The sequence below is a fragment of the Pogonomyrmex barbatus genome, unplaced genomic scaffold, assembly GCF_055798465.1.
Source record: "Pogonomyrmex barbatus isolate J1 unplaced genomic scaffold, ASM5579846v1 scaffold2, whole genome shotgun sequence".
Classification (NCBI taxonomy): domain Eukaryota; kingdom Metazoa; phylum Arthropoda; class Insecta; order Hymenoptera; family Formicidae; genus Pogonomyrmex; species Pogonomyrmex barbatus.
The window spans coordinates 4,695,433-4,717,520 of record NW_028297116.1 but is presented as its reverse complement, the minus strand read 5'-3'; the positions used below and the strand labels follow the sequence as shown (position 1 = coordinate 4,717,520).

The following is a 22,088-nucleotide window of genomic DNA, read 5'->3' as shown; positions in this document are numbered from 1 at the left end:
TTCGATTATTCCAACCAGCAAAAGATTTCGTGAATTTTTCACGCGAACTCTAAAGTTGTTTCAGTCAGAGTTCTCTTTGAGCGATTCGTGAAAACTTATTTGAAATTTTATTCGAATCGAAAAACATGTGTGTATACAAATGTATTTGAGTTTGTGTGTGTGTGTGTGTGTGTGTGTGTGTGTGTGTGTGTGTGTGTGTGTGTGTGTGTGTGTGTGTGTGTGTGTGTGTGTGTGTGTGTGTGTGTGAGGGGGGGAAGGGAGGAAAGAGAGAGAGAATATGTTGATTGATAATAGTTTGTACTTATAATCAAATATATATATCTTGATAAATTAATAATTTTGTAGTAAAATCTTTGTACAAAAACCTTGTATTGTAAAAATGTTTAGAACTTTTACAAGATTTTTTTAATTCTAATTATATTGTGTAATTTGCTCTACGTAGTATTTTTAGTTATTTTTTCTAAAAAGGAAGAGATAATGTTGTCAATTAAAATGCTAATACAAATTCGTAAATCGCTCCTGATTCCCCATCTCATTTCTTACCGATATACTTCGCTTTTGTTTTACACAACGAACCCGAGGTCGTATTTGCATCTTCTTAGGAACCATACGAGTCGCGTACCTCTTTAAATATTCAGAACCGGCGAAGCCCATATGGATACTGGTAGAAGCAGACGAGGGAAACGGCAGATTCGATAACACAAGCGCGATTACACGTTGCTCCGACCGACTCGCAGCCGCGAGTTTGCGAGGGAAACTAGCGAGGCGGTATCCCTTGTATTCTAAATTACGCGAAAATTCGAGGACCAATTTTCAGCAGCTTAGAGGGTTCTCTCTTTCTCTTTCTCTCGCGGGTTTCGTCGACAGTTAGTAGGTAGGGCGGGCCACATATTGGATCATATCGTATCTTCTCACACCCCATGAATAATGCATCTCAAAGGTCGCCTCCTCCTCTAACCTCTCTTCTTCTCCACTTCAATACTTGATCTCACCTTTTCTCTCTCTCTCTCTCTCTCTCTCTCTCTCTCTCTCTCTCTCTCTTCTCTCCTCTTCCCTCTCCTCCAGCCTCTTTCTATTCCTCTCTATCTTGCTTTCTCGCTTGTTTTCTCTCGCGCGAGCTCGAGCCGAGTCGCGTTTCGAAATCTCTTCGTAATTAAAGCTGCCATATATTTTACTTTAATCGAGGAGATCGGCCGGCTACCATTGGTCGCGACGATTTATCACGACCGGACCCGCTCGTCCGCCTCTCTTCTCGCTTCTTCACCTCCGCAGAAGATTATAATGCTGAGGATGTATGTACCGAAGGTGGTGGTAATTGCGGGGCGTTCTCACGATTCCACGACTTCCTCGCCTTCTGAATCACGAATGCAAAGGGCGATCTGAAATTTTCGTGGAAACATATCACAAATATTTCCGTAAAATCTTGCTCTGAAAGTGCAAGAATCACAAGAAAAATAATCTCTTCGTACATACAATATCCGATTGATTTTTTCATAATTTCATTTTTGTTTCTCGATCGGAATCAATGTTATTCCGCAAATCGAGAATCGCTGCAAGCAGAAGAAAAATGAAGATATTTGTTCTCTCCGGGTATACTTAAAAATGTATTGCGTTTTAACGATCCGCACAGGCAGTCGAGCTGGAATTTGAAGCGCTGGTCGCAGCCTCCCCCTCCCCCCCCTTTCTTTTGCTCCGCGCGCGAATCGCTTCCAGGCAGAGAGAGATCCGGTAGCCCTTGAAGCAACAGAAGCAGCGGTCCCAGTGTCACAGACTGCGAGATAAATCTTGGATTACCACGCGCTCCCCTATCCTCTTTCTGACCTTGCTTCTTGAGTAGTAGCACCTCGGCATCCCGATTCTTCTCCGTCTACGACATCCACCTTCTTCCTTCTTCCTCCATTCCTTCCTCCTCTCATCCTCGCGCCCCCCCTGCTCGGCGCGACACAGGCTTAGCCGTTTTACACTCGGGCCAGAAGGACTCGCGAAGGACTACTGTACTCCTGGATTTATAACCTCGAGGACGCCGTTTGGTAGATCGCACGCGAGAGCTCCGTATTAATGAGCGATTAGAGGCATAAATCTGACTTTAATCATCCCATTTTTGTCACGCGCGAACTTTGCTACTTTTGTTGTTCGCGGATTGTTAACACAGTAGTCTGCATGGAGATAGATGAATATCCTGAAATTATTTCCGTCGCTTGCGTGCGTAGATTAAGTGATTGGAGAGTCAGCGAGCTCTTTTCTTCTTGCAGAAATTTGTAACTTAAAAAGGAAAACTCAGACGTCAATCGTATCGTATTACGTTGAATATTTATTTAAAGTAAGATAGGAAGGAATAATTAATATCTTTTTATTATATACATTGTTATTGGGAAGATTATGCCTTCGTTTGCGGGAATTGATCCTTATGGGACGCAAGAGAGCGTGTGCAAAGGCGAAAAACTGGCGCACAACCGACGCGTTAAGAGGGAGGAAAGCGAGAGCGACGAGGAACCCCTCCTCGTCTTGTCGGTGATCCGCGAGACGCCACGGGAGTCGGAGTAGCTCGAGCGAACCCTCTTAAATTAATTACAGGGAAAAGATCCGCGCGCATCCCCCGGCAGCCAGTCGCCCTTATTCGAGAGGGCAAAGAAGGATACGCGCGCGCGCTCAGCCAAGTGTCTAACGGACGGAAATCCTCGCTAAAGGAGCGGAATGCTCGTCGAAAAAAATTCCTCCTCGTACGCCTCAGACGCCGAGATTTTAAGTAGTCTTCTATATTTTCCCTCTTTCCCCTCTCATCTTCCCTTCCCTGTCCTAGCGTGTCCTATCCTTGCTCTCCTATCCCTTGGCTCTCCCCGCGGATTCTTCCAGACCAGCTTTCCTTCAAATTGGTTCGGTAAATTTACTCGATGCCTTTTTTGCCTGCGCATGTCTTAGAGGGAATTAAAGGTATCTCGAGTAAGGAGTAGAGGACATCCTGTCTCGCCAATTTGCGCAATTTTGTCGCATCTTTAAAACATTGAGAATCAAGAAGATTTAATCGGTTTTAATATTAAACAGCTTTTCGTCGATCGATATATAAATGAAAAGGTGTAATCTCTTTTATAAAATTAAAAACACTTATGTTGAAAAGTTAGACAAAATTTAGGAGAACGTAGAAGAACGTTTGAGAATGTTACGTAAATGTGTTCACGTGTTTGAATCTGGTGAAATGTATTATTATCGAACAGATCTCTAAATAGTAGCAAAGTTTCCCGGTCCGGGAAATGTTGTAACCCGGCTTTATCGCGGATCTCGTACAGAACGGTGGAGAACAGAAGCTCTACCGGCTAATGCCTGGTGTAATCCTATAAGCGGCATAAGTCCCGATGACTGGTCGGAATAATTCCGATAGGCCGTTTCACCCTCTTCGTCGCGTTTGAATTCCATGTTCCTTTCTATCTCGCGAAGTTTTGCCACCTTCGACCGTATTTATAATTCACCGAGAGATAAAATCTTGACTCTTATAATTTTACTTCATCTTTGATCAGATGATTATCTTGAAAATATTTCTAATGATCTTTTAAAATATACTAACAGATTGTACTGTTACAAAATGCTTTATTACGTGAAACTGTAAGAAGTTGTTTGTGAAATATACATAGACATCGCAACATTGAATTTTGAGCAATAATCGTTACAAAGGCATTACAAAGTTAAATGTTGAACATATTGAACGGCTGCTGCGAGAGTAATAAAATAAATAAATTTTCTATTGCAAAACAAACAAGTATTTTTTTCATGTATATTATTTTATATTATTTATTTTTCATATTACATTGATATGAATATCGAGAATTGAAATTATTAGCGACATACGTAAAAAAATAATCTTTTTTAATAGTAATAGTAATCGAAAAGTCAATAGCGGAACTTCGACAAGATAAAGAGATAATCTGAACTTTGACAAGATAAGAGATATCTGCATTCTTGACTTTGCTTCTCTTCTTGAATTCCCCGATCGCATCGTTCGCAAATTTAATCTCACGATTCGTGCACGTAGTATTTGTTGTTTGATTTTTCCTCTCACTCGCGTCGCATTTGTATTGATTTTCTTTCTAAAACCGAAATTCCAAAGCAATTGTCTTTATTGCGCGATATTGCTTTCAACTGTTTATCGTGCAATTTTGCAATGCGCGAATGTACACTGAATATTAAAATTTTCATACTGGTTTTTAACGACTTGCCATTCTGTCCAATGTTATATTGAGTAGAGAATTAAATAATTTGCTTTTATACGTTACTATATATTTATAATATGTTTGTTTTACTATTCATAAAATTCCACTCACGTAATGTCGAGAATTATTTAATATGTTTTAATATGTTGTACAATTTTTTTAATATTGTAAAAATATGAAAAATAATGAATTAATAAAATGAAACTATTTATAATAATGATAATAATAAATTTATATTTCTATCTTACAAATAAACTTGGAAGATTATTAATAATTATCAACGTTCAATCAACAATTATCAACAACATCTTTATTTTTCATTACGAATGTATTAGCAGCTAATGGAATATAATTAAAGTTTAAGGCAACGTCCGAGCTTGCCAACGACCATCATAAATCGTAATGAGATCAAGAGATCGCGCGAAACATGGGTGCTATTAGCGTCAGTCGGGAAAAAACTGCTAGATCACCGGGATCTTGAAGAACTCGCGGGGAGCCGCGAGGACAGATCGTAAAACAGTCGACGCGGTGTCGCCGCGACAGGAGTAGCGAAAATACAAGCGAAGTGGAAACACAGCCGAGCTGTGTCCTCCTTTGCATTAAACGCGCATTCCGTGCCGAACGATTAAGACTTAAGAGAAACCGCTGTCCTCGGCGCACAAGCGGCACGAAAGCGCGAATGAATGTCCTTATTGTTTCTCTTACCGTGAGAACCCCGGACACGCGCAAATCCGATGTAATTAAATAAACGATACGACGATTACGTGAACTCCGCTCCCGCGATTCTCATTCCCGCGATTCGTCGTCCGTTCCGTTTTTACAGTTACTTTCGTAGACGATTTCACTCACCGCGCCGTCAACAAACTGCCTTCGATTTTGATTTTGGCACGTCGATATTGTGATTTTCTTGAATCTTAAATCTTAGGATTTTGTAATCTTCAGATCTTGGTGTATCTCGAAATTTTTTAAATTTGGGAATCTCGGCATTATGAGATATCGCTTACAACTTACGAAACTTGAGGACTACTTGTTAAAGACTGACCCATTTTTATGCATCACGTCGCAAAATTTGCACGTCAAGTGCCTCGTCCCCGGAGATCTAAGATGATGCTGAGATAGCGAGAGGGAAGCCCCGCGTGTCGCCCAAGCCGGATGCTAAACCGCACTTTACTCAATGGGGTGTACATAGGTCGCGGGAGCGTAATAACAGGCGAAAGCATTATATATATATATAGGTGAGGACGCTATACGGTGGAGGACGTGAACGACGAACCGGAGGTACCCCGGTTACCTACTCTGTATGAAATATCAACCACCGTGAAACTTGAACACCCTGAGAAACTTCGGGCGTCCTCTCTTCGGGCTCTCGCTCGATTGACGATCCGACCCGAACGTGCGGGAAGACGAAAAATCCCGGGAATCTTCATCTCGAAAAGAGCGCATAAACTCGCTGACCAGACGCGGCGAGCGAAGAAGAAGACCAGTGAACGCGCGGTGAACTATGCACGACTACATCAGACTTGGCTGGGGCCAAGTTGCTTTGCGGAAAGTTGTAAAATTAATAAAGACTACCGACATAAGTTTCCCAGAGGAAATACCAACCTCGGGTCGATGTCTCGGGGATGTAGGGAGAAAAATACGGTAGAAAAATATTAGCTTATAAATCACTATCGCGGCATTTATAGTTTTTCCCGTTTGGAAATCTCGAGTTTTTCGCCGGTGAAATGTTTTACGATCTGATCCGATTGATAAGAAATATCATAATTTTACGTTGCGACAAATTAATGTCCTCATTTTTCGCCACCGAGAATAAAATCTAATATTGAGGATATCGCATTAGGAAATATTTATTTATATACATTACGTCTTACGTACGTTATCTTCAACCGTATGTATATTTTAAGGATATCAAATGGTATTTTAAGGATATCAAGATTGCCCATCAGCAGCCGTCTGAAATGATTTATCTTTCATTGCATGATACACTTCCTCCCTCCCCCCCCTCTCTCTCTTTCTCTCTCTTTCACATCTGTGTAACGAATTTACTTATTATCTATGACATTTCCATACCGATCCAGTTATTTAGAAAATCGTCATTCTGTCGATTATTAAACTAATATCGAATTGGACGATCCGAGACTCGTTGCTATTTATGTTCCCGTTTCAACCGGTGAACTTCCGCTGTGGGATAATATGGTTAACCGCGTTAGCCATTAGTCTTTCCACAATCGATACACGCCGGCTGCTACGTTCGAAATCGATGTCGATTATCGCGCAGTGGCTCCCTGCCGTCTCCATCTTTCTGTTTTCTTTCTTGTTTGTTTTTTACCCGCAGATTTTATTTTTATGGTACATAATATATAATATAATGGTATAATTTATCATAAAATATAAATGTTGCATATTCGTTAACATTGTAATCAAATCTTAGAACGGATTGATTTTAATCATATATTCATATAAATCGTATAATATAAAATATATTCTTTTACATATTTAATATTAAAAAAAAAATAATACGCGAGTTTTAATATCTAATAAATTAAATATTTTTTGCTATGCGGTCATATATTTAAAGAAATTAGAGGAATTTTCTGTTCTTCATGTTTGAAAGCTAAGTTAATATTGTATTTCCAACATAATGCGGATTAATTAATAAGATTTAACAAGTTTGTATGTAAGAAACACGATGACTCTATTTCTTGGTATTAACGTCCAAGGATTAGCTTTAATATTCGCGAGTGCTTCGGGTTTATTCTCTTCTTTCTCGTGATTTCTCCTTTAGCTCTCCCATCTCGTCTCGAGTCTCATGCATCGTATCGTCAGTTTGACATCGTTGTCTAACAGGATCTCACGCCGAGTACTGAGCCGGTTAACTCGCTGCAACCCAATCCACTCTCTCCCGTTTCAGTCTCGAGTCTTCCCGCTCTTCTTACCCTTCTCATTTTCCTCTTTCTTCGCAACTAACTTGCTAACAGCCTTCTACGCGTATTCATATCTTGAAATGCGTTTTTACTACATGCGACGCTTGCTACAAAGCTTGATCTTGCTTGGATAACTAATACAAAAAAAGATACTATACCACCTGATATATCTCGTATTATTTAAAAACGAAAATATCATATATTGCCTTGTATGACTTTTCTTGCGGATGATTATGTTTGTCACGCAAAGATACAAAACAAAATTTACGTGTCTCTCTCTCTCTCTCCCTCCCTCCCGAAATATAATCATGAAAAATACAGCGTGTAAATTTCCTTTCACCGCCGCCTCGTGTCGCGTCGGGAAAAGGGGAAAAGGGTAGGCGCCGCGCTCGACGCGCAGCGCAAACACGCAGGGGGAGGCTCGCCTCCCTGTCGTCGGACCCCGCGCTCGATCTCTCGGCGATGAATTATTCAGGGTGTCTTGATCCGGTTGGCCGACCGACAGACGGATTCCGGCTCGCTCGGATCGTCGTGGTGCCCCGTGATTTTTTTCCGGCCCACCTCCGGCCGGATCGCCGGATCTCCCTTCTTGCGAAGACGGTCAGATTAAGATCGCAAGGGATCGTGGCTGTCAGCTGTGTATGTCGATGTCGATTCGTCGACGGATCGTACACGGCTCGTCGTCTCGTCTACGCCCATGTACGGCGGTCGTCTCGCCTCCTCGTCGCTTCCTCATTCATGCGCGGCCTCGTCGATCCACCGGGTGGACAGGTAGAGACACTTCTAGTCAGAGAGTCCGGTCGAGCTTGACCGCGACGCGTAACCATATTCAGTCGCCTTGCCACAAATGCAGCAGACGTTACATGCCGCATTACTGCTGACTCGCCGTTCTCATGACTTCTGAAAATGAACTTGCCCTCCAGGCTCATCTCAGAAATCGTGAGACCTCGGGTATACGAGATTTCCGACGATTTCATCATTTCAAGATGACATCTATTATAATATCGATAAAAAAAGCAAGAGTTTCGAATCGAATTTCGTCTTCGGTTTGTTGCTTGTATTTAGGATTCTTGATAGCTAATATTTATGCTGAGAAGCTGTATTTGATCGCTTTTTATAACGATCGAGTGTTACATCGGTGCCATTTAATTCGTAATACGTAATATCATTCACAACCGATAATCTGTTGTTTGCAAAAAAACTGCAAACAGCCTCGCAACGAGCGATTAAAATGTTCACCGAATCGTAAGCGAAGACGCTAATGGCGCGTTGTTCGCGACGGGTGATTGCTGATTTCCCCCGATTATCCTCGAGATGACGATTTTCACGCTTGTAATTGGCGAGACGAACCTTTTGGCCGTGAAGCCGAGCATGCACGGTAGTCCCGCGCGAGGATTAACGTTAACAAAGTCCGCGGCTTTCATCGCCGTCTTGACTCGCGCGGCTTAAACGAGCCGATTCGTTGCGCTATACACCTGACTTCGTCCACAGGGTGTCCGTTTTATAAAGCTTCTTTGCTTTTTCAGAAAATTAAAAGTACAATTTATGTACAATACAATATCAATGTTAAATTTTTCTCTTTTATATTTTCCCAAAAGATTATTGTGAGTACTAGTATCTGTGGTTAGCGTCGTTTAAAATGTTAGTTGAAAAAATAAAAAACATGAAATATAAAAAAAAAAAAACGATTAGAAATATTATATTCTTTTAGAATTAAATGTAAAATTTAATTAAAAGATAATATTATTCATATATTTCTTTGAAATGTTATATTATATTTCTTTATTTTTGGTAATACAGTTTACTTTTCGATTTGCTCGTCAACTACGATCGCATGGTAGTTCATAAATTTTCACCATTTTCCAGTCAAGCTCGTTCGCAAGACTTCCGTTATGAACTCGTTGAAATTACATGATTTTCGAAAGCGACGCGAACGCGACGGATAATACTCGATCATGCTGCACCGTGCTCGACGTGCGTGAAAGTTTTTCGACCGTCAACGCGGATCATCGAGCGAGAGCGCGATCATTTCGCGAACGCGCAACCGAATGACGATCGATCGGCGTGGAATGACGCGCGTCACCTTTTTCGGGGTGCTCGTTGGTCCGTCATCGTTCGTGACGTAGAAACCCGCAGCTGCTCGTCGTCGTTCGTTTATTTGACGAGCTCGACTGAAACACGCGAAATTAATGCTTTGGCATTAACCTTTTCGGTATATATCGAACAGAGTGATTTGTATACGTAATCGCAAAAAGTTAAATTACTTTTCGAAAAGGTTTTATTTTTATTCGAGGGAACGATTCGATTGTGTATAAAAAAAAGTGCTGTCAATTTTTAAAAAGTTGAAAAAGGTAATTCCTTTAATTACTTTTCATTCTAAAACGTAAATCTGATGATGATTCTAGCGTGTATTCGTGTGAAAGGGCAATTTTGAGACAAACGCGAAACAATCAGATATATATTCGTTACTATTTTCTTTCGTTTATCCGTTTAATAAAAATGCCAACCATTATTTATGGACACCCGTTATACATCTACCTTCGTGGAACATGCAAAGGTTAGCGGCTTCCCCTCACGCACGTCTTTGAGGTTCTTTTCGCCGCCTAATTGTATCGGGTGTCTTAATCAGCGTGTAAGCTACTAAAGCCAGAAGGCCAAAAGTGAACGAGAAAGAGAGGAGGAGGGATCCACCTCCGCACGACGGGCCACCGTTCTGCATCTCAAAGGCGCAATTTAAAAAGTATGTTAAGTCGTCGCCATTATGCTCGATGTACTTATCCACCTTAGGATCCCGTCAGACATGAATTTAGATTATGGCCCGAGCATTGTGCGCTACTTTCCCCTCTCCTTCTCGTAAGATTCGAATAGATGCTGGAAGCCACTTTCGGTACATCTCGACCTCTCTCTCTCTCTCTCTCTCTCTCTCTCTCTCTCTCTGTCTCTCTCGAAAGACCAAGAAAAGTTTTCTGTTCCGCCATAAACCAGGGTAATGCCGAACGAATTTGTTTTATCTTTATTTTTTCTGACGTATTGTCTTATTTGCTTATCATTAATCTCGTATAGAAAATTATGCGAATAAAATGTTTATTTAAGCTAATTATTTTAATTTAAATCAAATATTTATTTTCAATCAGAAGTATTTTCGCTATATCTTTTTTTTTTATATCAACCTTTTGGTTATTTATAATCTATGTGAATGAGAACTTTTTCATATTTAACTTTGGGATATACTTGGAATTAGAATCTGATTAAATTTTTATCTGGTATATATTCTTTTATCTGGAATTCAAATTAGTTTGTTCGTACGGATATGATATTCGATGGGCGGTGAAGGAAGGGACAAGAATGTAGGCGATTGAACGAGGAGTTAAAGGGGGGTTGTTGACGGTCGATGGTCCGGCACGTGCTGAATGTATACTAAAAAGCAATAAACTCCTTCGGGAACTTATCTCGTAATGACAACGCGTAATATCTATATGGGATCATAATACAGCCATCGGGAGGCAAAATGACGAGGGCCTTTGAGGGCATATTGGTGCTCCACCTTTTGATCTCGCTATAATTCGCTACGTATATTTAGGGGTCTACGAGTCGCACGAGTGCGACGCGTAATTGAATCGAGCAAGCAGGAAGTTTTACGAACTTTTTGCGAAACTCAGTGATTGATAAAGCTTTAAAGCTGTAAATTCCACACAATCTGGCATCAAATGAAAAAATAATAAATTATATGCTAAAGAATCATTAGAGCCTTTGATTGATCAATGCATCAGTATTTTATTAAGTATCTTTTTACGAATTTTAATTGATACAATTTAGAAGATGACTGTTCACTCATCCTGCGAATTAATGCATGATGTAACATCTGAAGCCGTTAACGCAAATACGAAATAATTTTCATTCCGTTCTCTATTGTAATTCTTTAAATTCTTTTAAACTGGTTTTTGACTCTTATTGCACGACTTTTTCTTATTTTTATGATTTATTGACGATTATTATTAATATTAATTACTAAACCATATGTAACGCACAATTTAATCGTTTATTCGTATTTTGGTACCTTAAATATCTATTTAATATATATTGGGAAACCTCACTCTAATGATTTCATTTAATTAAAAATAATTATATTTGAGGCGAAGGACTCCTCGGGATTTTCAGGCTGCTTTCGACTTGCTTCACAGTTTACCACCAATCGCGGGGTGTCGGCCTGTCAGCCTGAAAGTGTCGTCGGGTGCCTTCCTCCGTGCATGAAAAAAAAAAAAAAAACTTGCTAATTGATGATTAATTCTGTGTCTGCTTATCTTGATGATGACGATGATAACTGATGACCATTGTTATATGGGTGATTTTAGTGGGGCCTGTGTTCGGGGGCCGATGCGGCGCGGAGGCGCTCGGTCTGGGGCTGGGGCTGTCGCCGGGCCCGGCCTACAGGTTCGCTCTGCCCCCGGGACTCGCTGCCAAGACCACCCGCTGCCTTGTATTCGACCAAGGTAGGCCTACCCGCCATCTTCATTGCCGCGGCAGTCATACCTTTGACCCTTTCGCCTTTAGACTCTCGTTTCTCGATTAAATTTTTTTTCCCGACTCATCTTACTTATAATGTAATACCAAAAAAAGTTATATTAGCCAGATATCGCTGTAAAATCAATGAAATTGGCACGAGAACCGAAAGGGTTAATGCGAATGACTTCTTTTATGTTCGAATACAATTAGCCGTATATAATTGAATTTCGCGTCTTTATGCGAAGATATTTATTATGAGATATGAGGTATATATACCAGATTAGGAATGTTACGTAAAGGATAAATTGCGGGAGATTACTTCGTTCCATTTAAACGCAAATGAGAAAGAATCAGCACGATTGAATTTGTTCGAAATGAAAACTTATTTTCGACTTATACCATGGTCAAATATTCCCAAGCGAGAATGGACGAATGAAAGCATAATTAACGTGAAGAACGACCTGCTCGCGCTGATAATCAGATCCGAAATGCATAATTAATTTTCGTTAAATAGTGTCTAGTGGCATCGGTAATTTTCGACGAATCGCGTAATGAAAAAATAATAATAACAGGTAATTTGATCGAAGCAATTTTGGTAAGAGTAATTTTAATTTAATTATATTGATTGCAATTTAGTTTGATTCATCACAATCATTAAAATTTATGAGGTTATTTCAACTGAATTATTTTGATTAAATTAACGTTACTTTATTTGTAGTCACTATATAGAATGTCTTCAATCATTCATGCATATTACTTTAATAGCGTATGCCGGATAATAATTAGAATAGAAAATTTCGAGATCCTAAAAAGAATAGAAACATAAAATGTCAAAGTATAGGTTTTGAATTATAAATGAGAAAAATTGATCGATGATATTGCATATTAGTCTGAAGTTTACGTATACGTACTTGTAAATATAAACACATATATCAATTTATTATCAAGTTATTATTATATTTACTTTAAGTATTTACATTTTTAAGAAATGGAAATTATACAATTTAAATAAAGAAAGTCGTCACATTTTGCGCAACGATCTTACTTTCTTTCATGTTATGTGTGATTACAATCGCAATTCTAGATTTATCGAAATCGTATTTTTTTCTCGAAACGTGGAAGTTCAGAAAACAGTAATTAAGTGACAATTACGATATACAAATTATTTTTTCATCAAAAAGTAAAACTTTAAGGTAAACATTAAATTTCACTCACATGATAACTTATTTGGCGAAATTAAAAATGTAAGAAACAGAATATTTGAAATGAAATTAAAACGTTAAGTCTTTCAAGATATTAATGTTAGTTAGTACATGTTTTGATGTTTGTTATATTGTGTACATGATGCCATCATCGCGTGAGCAAGAGCGTGACAACACATCTGTGATGTCATTCGCTCGTCGAGATTCGAGCTGGCGAGCAGTGACGTCACTTCGTGTCGCATTACCTTTCGAGACGAGCGGGACCGAGAATACTGAGAGAAAAACGCGATTATCTTCTGTAAAGTATTAACGATTGATACGATATGGGGCGATTAATTATCTCACGCGATTAACGATTCTGACACTCAGAGAGATAGATATCTCGCCTAATTTATTAAAGTACATAAAAATCGGAAGGATGACGACGGAAAAATGATCGTTTTATTACAAATTTGAAATGACTGTTTTAATAGATGAAACGTGCAAATGTATCTCATTGCACTTTAACCGCACTGCGGTTTAAAATATAATTTGTTTGTTCGAATCGAGAGCGCTAAGTTATACATGATCTGCGGCAAATGCGAGATCGTTTCGGATAACGGAAACCCGCGGTATATCGATCACCGATAATTCATTTCAAAAATAAGTAAGGAAGGAAATATCAATATTTGATGTACACTCACTTTATAGCGCGCGTTGAATATTTTGTTTGAACTTGGAGACGCAGGGCTGATTGAAGATCTAAAAAATTAACATATATACATATATCTGAGAGCAATGCGAGAGCGTCGATCTATATCTACGTGATCGAGATTAACGAGTTAGAACTTTGTCAAGCGGGGCGGCTTTCATCTCGTGATTTCGCGATGTGCGTCGCGTTGCAATTGTTGTTGCACAATCGCACCAGGCGCATCAGGTGCGTCAGCAAGCAGCTGGCGAAAGGCCCGGCGCGAGCGTTACGGGCCGGGTCTTAGGAGATTTGTGGACGGGAAGATGATCGTAGCTCGTGGGCTTAGTCCGTGCAAACGCGCAAGTCGATCTGGTAGCTGGATTTGCGGGATCGATGGACCGTCGCGTCGGCTGGCCGGCACGCCGAATTCGCGGGAACGAACGGAGAGCGGATCGATAACTCGACTCGCCGCAGCGGCGCGACGCGGCACCCGCACGCCCGTTGCGACTTAAGCCCGAAAATCGATCGGAATCAGTATCTACCACCTTAGCCATTCCCCGATTCCGCTGTTCTGTTAATTGGCCGGCTCTGCGTCCCTCAAGATTAATGACTTTCATAAGGTGAATGCACCGGTATCTGACGCTTTAAGCCCAGTGATTCTCAGCTGCGTCCGGCAGCAGATTGCCGGATGAACGGTGAATTTGTTTACAAAAACGAAAAGAGCGCTTAGGTGCTCTGGTTGCACCAACGTCACTTTGGTTTTTTAGGCAAGATTTGAATATATATGTCTATCTTTATTTGGAAAGAAAGAAAAATAAAGACAGATACGTGTTTAAGTCTTGCTTAAAGTCAAAATTACAATCGGATGCGAATCGGGCCTTGTTTCTATATGTTCTATATATTTTATATGAAAAAAAATGTTTAAAATGTACAAAAAGTTAAAGCAACTTGAACATTGCTTATCTGGAGAATTGATTATTGCGTTTATATGTTTATTCTAATACACAAAAAACGTACAACGTCAATATATGGCCGTTTAATCGTTGTCGTTTATTTGTCGGTACTCGATTGCAATAGCGCGATCGAGATACTGGAAGCAGAGAATGGCGGTTAATGGTCAAAGTTAAACGATGACACATTCAGAGTATTGTAGGATACATATGTTCCGAATTTTTCATTCCCACACGCCCGACACGCGCGTCCTACGATAATTCCTAGTTTTATTGCTGTGAAAAGTGCGTGTTTGCCATCGGTTTAGCGGGCTTGCCAAAGCCTGACTGACACGATACTAATTTGGGTGTCATCACGAATGTCATTTAAAATATCTACACGTTTAGAAATCTTCGGTAATAATGATAAATTATTGGCTTAACTTTCCGATGTCGCATTAGTCACTTTTATCTAAAAAAATTTTTTATTTCATTTTTGGATAATACTTTTGATAAAATATGCCATTTATCTATAAGATGTATATCTCTCAGTTGTTTTATTCCACGGAAAGAACAATTTTGCTGAAGTAGCTAAAATTTTGCACAGATACGGAGAAAATAATTTTATTGGGAAATAATTATGTAGAATGATCAAATTGGTATCGCTAGAATATCAAAAATTTGTGCAGTATTATCCATACCATGCTTAAGCGTCTCACATAATTATTTTAATAGGCCAAATTATTTTTGGATCTATATCTGGTCATATTTTTAGATACTTCAACAAAATTGCTCTTCCCGCATATTCATCTCATTTCTAGTTAATACAAAAAAAAAAAAAAAAAATACTTGAAATACACAGAAATTTTTATAACAATTTTACCGTGAAATTTCTCGAAACAATTAACTATTTTTGTTATCGATAAAATACTTTACAAGTTGTTTTCTATCATTTTGATTCCACGGAAGAACAATAACGTGTTTCGCACATTACGCGAGCCCTAATTTTTCGGTAACGACGACGAAGCATCCGATATGATCGCCAATTAAACTGCTTTGCGGCGCATCTTTTGCCCTGAAAGGGACGAGAACGCGGTAACATTTTGAGGGCTCTGTTACGAGTGGCTCGCGGTTAAACCGAGGAATATATAAATTTTAACGGCGACCAACGTCGCTTCTTAATACCTATGCGGACCAGTTTTGGTTGGAAAGTTAGTGCCTTTCCTAGTATAGCGATGATCCTCTTCCCGCGGTACTTTTCCCGCTCATAATCATCGTCGGCGACCGGTATTCGCGGCTTGTAATCAAATCTCGTTGCTCCCCGAAACCGACTTTTAACCCTTAACTAAATGGCATAAATATGCGATTATATTCTTTGTAGCTGCTGGAAATTTTTGTAAAAGGATTCAGAACGATTTTCTTTCCAGGAACATTTGTAAATATTTCTTAAATGGAATATTAAATATTCATTATGAAATATGTTATATATGTAACAAGTAGTATGTAACAAAATCGATAATTTAAAATTGAAACACTAAATTTTTCAATGCATAGAAATGAAGAATGTTAATGAATAATTTCTTTATAATTTATAATTTAATTTTTCTTGGAAAAATTCTAAATATTTTTAAATAAATCTGCGAGAAGATTGACGGGAAAGCGGGGAATGTGATATATATTCAACATAGTTACAAATTATGTAAAATACGGTGCGATTCACATGAAAGAATTGTATTGTAATATGTATTGAATTGTATGTATTTACATAATTTGTAATAAAAATTACGAAAATAAAATTTACTGATTGCGTTTTAAAATGTAATTTATATTTGAATTATTTAATATTGTTGATTGTATAACAGTAAATGTAAAAAAAAATATCGTGATAAAACGTGATATACATTTACGAATAGAAACGTATTTCGAGATATTTCTTCGAATCAAATCGTATTGCGAAAATTACGAACAGGCAGAAAAACCATGTGTTACGTCAAGAAAACAGAAACATGAGCGTTCGCTAGAATTGCCGGATCACCTCAACGTGCGCATAAATTCATATTTTACCGTGGGATGCATAATATATGCATTATTTCAGCATATTTTAGACGATGGTTTTCAGATGCTCTTGTGCATATTGTTTGCGCATTTAAAACTCGACCACAGTATTTCGTAAACGAACATAATATCACCGTCTGTATGTTTTTTTCAATTTCGGTTTCAAACGCGAGATTTAGTATATCTGAAATTCCTTATTGTTACAAAAAAATAATAAAGAATAACTAAAAATATCTTTGCATTTTAACATACATATGTATTGGTAAAAAAATATACAGGGTATCTTTGTTAGTTAAATTTTTTTTTTAAGACAAAAGTTTGTTGTTGTTATGAGAAGTGACATAAACTATAAAATATTAATCACCGCAGTAAAGTCACACAATGTCGAGGTTAAGTCAAATACTTGCGAATTGAAATTAAAATCAGTTAAATTGATAATCCCGCGATACAGTATCGTCCAACTAATTAAATCGGTAATTAAAGGCCGTAAGAAAGATCGTGGATGAAGGAAACAGGGGCGGCAAAGATCCTCTTCTGGATATTCTCTTGGAAGGAAATAAGCTGCTGTTAATTTATCGTAATCGCTCGGTGTGACTAAGTAAGTGAGCGACGCCTCGTAATATTCTTTATTAAAATATCGAGCTGCTACTTCTTCCCTACGTCTGCCGCGATTTTATCCCTGAGACGCAGCTCATCCCTGGAAGTGCACCTCCGGGATGAAAAAACGGGCTGGGCATTATGTTTGCATTTATCTATATTATATTTTTTCAAATGATTGTTTTCCTCTGTTGTATTTTAAACGATACATAATACACAACAACATATTTTTTTTATATTTATATAAAACTTGTTAATCTCAAAAGCTTCAAATAGCGCGTAGAGCCTTTGTAGGCCCTCATTTGCTTACGTGAGCAAATTTTATTATTATATAATCTTAAAGAGAAAACTCTTGACCGGCGGAAAGCGGAAAATGGTGGCTCGCTTTGCGTTGTCGTTAAAATCTTTTCGGCGCGCGCTCACTCAGAAAATCAGGGGAAAACGAAAACTTTTTTTCGTTCTCACCCGACGTCCGAGGGCGGAGGTGACGTTAATTCCTGTCGACAGGGGCAAAACGCTTTGCCATCCGGAAGGATACGCGCGTGACACCGTTTCGATCGATACACACGCGTGTACCGGGGATGTGATGGTGGATGTGATGGTGGTAATCGCATCACGAGGCGATATCTCGATTCGTTTAATCGGACGAAGGCGACGACAACGACGAGCGAGAGAGCCGGATGGACAGACATCGCGAAAGTTGCTCTTTCAATTCCCTGCCCTTTTACTACGGATTAATTAGCTCTTTCGTGAGTCAGCGTGACGGATCGTGATGAGAACGAGAAGTGACGTGACGCTTCCCAACTTGACGCGAAAGAGATCTGCCGAAAGTGAAATGAGGGCACAGATCGGATCTCTGTATTTCTTACTTTATCCGATTTTCGAACTTAATTTCGAACTTTCCTGCTCGTTTTATTTGTTATATATTATATTTTCTTTTATTTATTATAACAAATAGCTTGTACTCTTATCTACATTCTGCTGAATCAAAGCTTATACCATTGAATTGATTTAACCAGACTGACAGATATTTAATAAAAAAATCAGGAGATAGGAAATAAAGGAAGAAAGAGAGAGAAAGAGAGAGTGAGAGAGGAAGAAAGGCAGTCTGGTGATAAAAGTCGAGCATTGCTGGACGAATAATCGCGTTTCATAAATAACCATCGTGATAAATCAATTCGATGCCGGGACTCTTTGGATTTCCAAATAAGCAATAACTGCCGAAGTGCGGGGGGACGGGAAAATGGAAAAACGCGGGCCAATGGATCTTTTTTTTTTCCGAAAGGGGTGGGGATTCCCCAGTAGGGGATAGGGGTGAGGCGTTAAGTGGGTCAGTACAGGCACAATGCGGCAGACATGCAACAAAAAACACGTTGTTATACGGACCGCAACGGAGATGCGCTCGGTGCATACGCATTTTATTCGGACCGATATACCTGATAACGAGTTCCAAAAAAGAAAAAAAAAAATAACTCGCTCTACAGGAAATGGATATTGAAATGCGTATTCTCAGCGAGGAGGCCGAAGTAGGCCGGATATTGAAATATGCTTTTGCGTGGGGTATCGCATGGGGATCAATGGAAGTTTGTACATTTTGAACAAAGGCGATTTTTTTCGCAAGGAAGGATTTGCAAATCAGAAAAGAAGATCAATATCTTCTTGTTGTTTTTTTTTTTTTTTTTATCATCGCCGGGTCCAAAGAATGAATAAAAATCAATAAGGATTTTGATACATTTTTCGCAGAAGATTTTTGCTACAGCTTATTCTCGATTACAGATTACGTGATTGAAAGTATAAGACAGAGTGATTTTGGATCTTTTGTTTTATGTAGTCATTGTTTCATGTTATTTTCTGTATTTTTTTTTTTTTTGTTCAAAAACCAATGAATAAGAAATAAGGCAGGAAAGAACTTCGTTAACATATGCATTTACGGGCGATATATCTTTGTGTGCGGAGTAAAAAGTAATCTCGGAGAGAAGAGGCGAAATGTGGATCTAGAGCAACAACGTCTGTCTCGATCTTCTCGATCGTCCCGGTAGAAATGGCTACCGGGAATTTGCTCGCGCGACAACAGAGATATTATTTTTCATAAACGCGGCGTAAACGGCCGTTCCGCGTGATTGCGTGGGCTCTTGGAGGAGTACGCGAACAAAGATCCACTCCGGATCTGCAGGATCTACAGGATGATTTCTAGTTACGTTTTCATGAAAATTACACAAGGCCGCATACGAGGCTATCTTTCCAACGATGTTTTTCGAGATAAACTCATAAGTTCTCCCCAAGTATCTAAAACAACATAGTACAAGAGCCTCCTCCAGTATATATTATTATAAAAATATTCTTGGTATTGCGATACTTGGAACGTTGATATCACTCCGCCTGTCCTAAGCCAATTAAGGATTAATTAAGACCAGGCAGATCATGCGAAAACTGGAATTACCTCGTCATGTAAATATTTTCCCGCCACGGTATTTTAAGCATGCATTTAATTCGCGAGGAGCGGGAGGGAAGTATCGCCGCGCGAATTCGTTTACTTTCTATTACTCCGTTTTTATCAGGGGATGAGATCATTATGCGAGCCCCCTTACCACTCCGCGTGACGTCTTGCATCACCATTTTTTTCGGCCAGGCTCCAGCCGAAGAGAAGCTTCTCGCCTCTCCGCGCGACAGTAATTTTACTTAATTAAATTCCGTTCTTTCCGCCTTTGGTGGCGCGACCCCTCGTCGTTTCGGGCCGGCCACCACCGACCAACCCTCTTCCCCCCCCTCTCCGTGGAGCAAATGCTGCCTTTTCCTAACGCGTCACACGCTGTATCGCCACTGATTTTTCTCCTCCTGCTCTCTCCGCTGTTCCGTTCTTGCTCCGTCGTCGCAGCTTCAAACGGTTTTTCTCGGTGGACGATCTCAGCCATCGGGAGAGACAGATACCCCTCGAAATGAAAGGGGCGGATCTGAAAAACTTTCAAGAGAACTGCTAGAACGATCACATTCTGTTCTCAAAGAATGAATACTTCAACCGTATTGCTTATTTAAATCTTTTCTATTATTTGATGCGATGATTTTTCACACGTTTTATTATACATTATTTTATGTTACTGTACATTAGTTCACTTTCACAGTTTAAAAGTAAAAAGATTAAAAATAAATTTTGAATCAACTTTTAGAGACCAAGAATTTATGTAATCTTAGTCAAAATCAAAGTAAAAATATTTTAAATGCAAATTTTAATGAATTACAGTTTGAGATTATAATAGACACTCATGATATTTGTAAATTTCCTATATACCCTATACATAGCATTCTTCTTGAATCTTCTATGTCGTGGAAAGGCCACAAAGACTCGTTACATGCGTTTTTTTAAAATATCCCGCTGTCATTATCTCCCTCGTCAAGGCGTTCGCCGAATAATATCATCGGGGATGATTTACATTTAATAGCAGGGTAAAAGCGCGGCAAGATGTCAGCAGAGTCGTAACGAGGGAAGAATGTGTCTATCGCGGCTTTCGCAGTCGGGATAACGTTCACGGTTGCTCGTTAAGCGCAGTAAGAATTAAAGCAGCAAAGAAGGGCTCGACCCGAGCGAGAGGAGGAGAGAGAAAGAGCAACTTCTTATTGCCACTTCATCTGCAATTAACATTTATGGGCGCGGGCGAGTGCCGCTGGAAAAACTAATTAAATATTCTGTGACACGCCGGGTGAACCGGATGGGGGGTCGATACTTTGTACATAGCGTTATGTCGTTTTCAATCCTTGAACGTCGACGAGGAGAAAAGGAATAAAGAGATAAGAAGTCGCCGACAAGTCGAGGAAACCATTTCTTTCGGTCTGACTACGTAAAATTGAATTTAATTTGCGGCTATCGCGTTAATGTCTTTAATTTCGAAATATTTAAAAGCTACTTAACATTATATGATAATATAAAAATCTATTTTAGCAAAATTTTTTTATTTATGCAACTATACATAACATTATTACAATTTTTAACTTCTTAAGGCTTAAGTTAAATTTTTTGATGCGCAAATTTTTTCATAATAGTACTCTCATAAATTTTTATGATAGAATAAAAAATTTTGTAATCCTTATTAGAAAATGTATACACAGGCGGCTATTGATACAGCCCGCGTAGAATTAAATCGGTCATCATGTCGCTTCAAATAGTGGCAAACTGCGCGCGGCTTTGTCGCACACCCGTTTGCGTAAAACGTACGTCATGTTTCGGCGCTGATGAACGCCGGTGTAAACGCGGTATAATCGCGACGTGTTACTACCTATTTGTCGGTCGGCTCGTAACACGGGTCGGCCAACCACCTCTCTCTCTCTCTCTCTCTCTCTCTCTCTCCCCCTTTCCCCCCTGGAAGAGAGACGGGGGAGAGATGGGGGCGAGAGAGGGTTAGCTCGCGGCGTAGTCGGGCGAGAGAGTATATCTAACGGATTCGTGTGTGCAAACCACATCGGGTGGTGGTTGTCGGGCGCGCGATCCGCATGTAAGCCCCCTCACACACGATAAGCACCAGCCGATAACGGAAGAGCATCCCTCCGGTGCGCACCCTCCGCGCGGGCGCGCGCGCGCGCGCTCGCGCGCGTCCGACACTCGTTCCTCGTCGCCCCTCTCTGGGTTAACCCCTCGTTACGAGGGCCACCCTAGCACCCGACGGACGCTTTAAATTTTCGCCGATTTTCTTTAAAATCGTCGGGAGGGACGGCGGGCGCGGATAGCCGGGATGGCGAAGGGATAAAGGCGAAACAACCCCGACGTCGTACCGACACCCTCAACTCCCGCGCAAGGTGACAAGATAGCGCTGACGGATAGGGGTAGCCGCTGCGCCGGCTGGGGCGATGAGAGCTGTTTAGAGATTTTCGAAGTGATAACGCAGAAACACGGCCGCGAGCGCACGTTTAAATCCGCGAGCTCGTATGCACGCCACTAGCGGGGATTTTCACTGATTTAGTTTCCCCGTTCCCCGCCATTTTTCCACCCCCATCCCTCTCGACTGTTTGCCAGCAAC

The 22,088-nt window shown here is 40.0% G+C and overlaps 1 protein-coding gene across 4 annotated transcripts in view; it reads left to right on the top strand.

Moving 5' to 3' along the window:
- The window catches only part of LOC105423187 (ring finger protein 220), a 150,568-nt gene that overhangs the window by 28,262 nt on the left and 100,218 nt on the right, over positions 1 to 22,088 (top strand). For all 4 annotated transcript variants that reach the window (XM_025217330.2, XM_089075862.1, XM_089075864.1 and 1 more), the window contains one exon: positions 11,479 to 11,616. In XM_025217330.2, the coding sequence (XP_025073115.2) occupies positions 11,479 to 11,616 (138 nt within the window). The remainder of the gene's footprint in view (positions 1 to 11,478; positions 11,617 to 22,088) is intronic.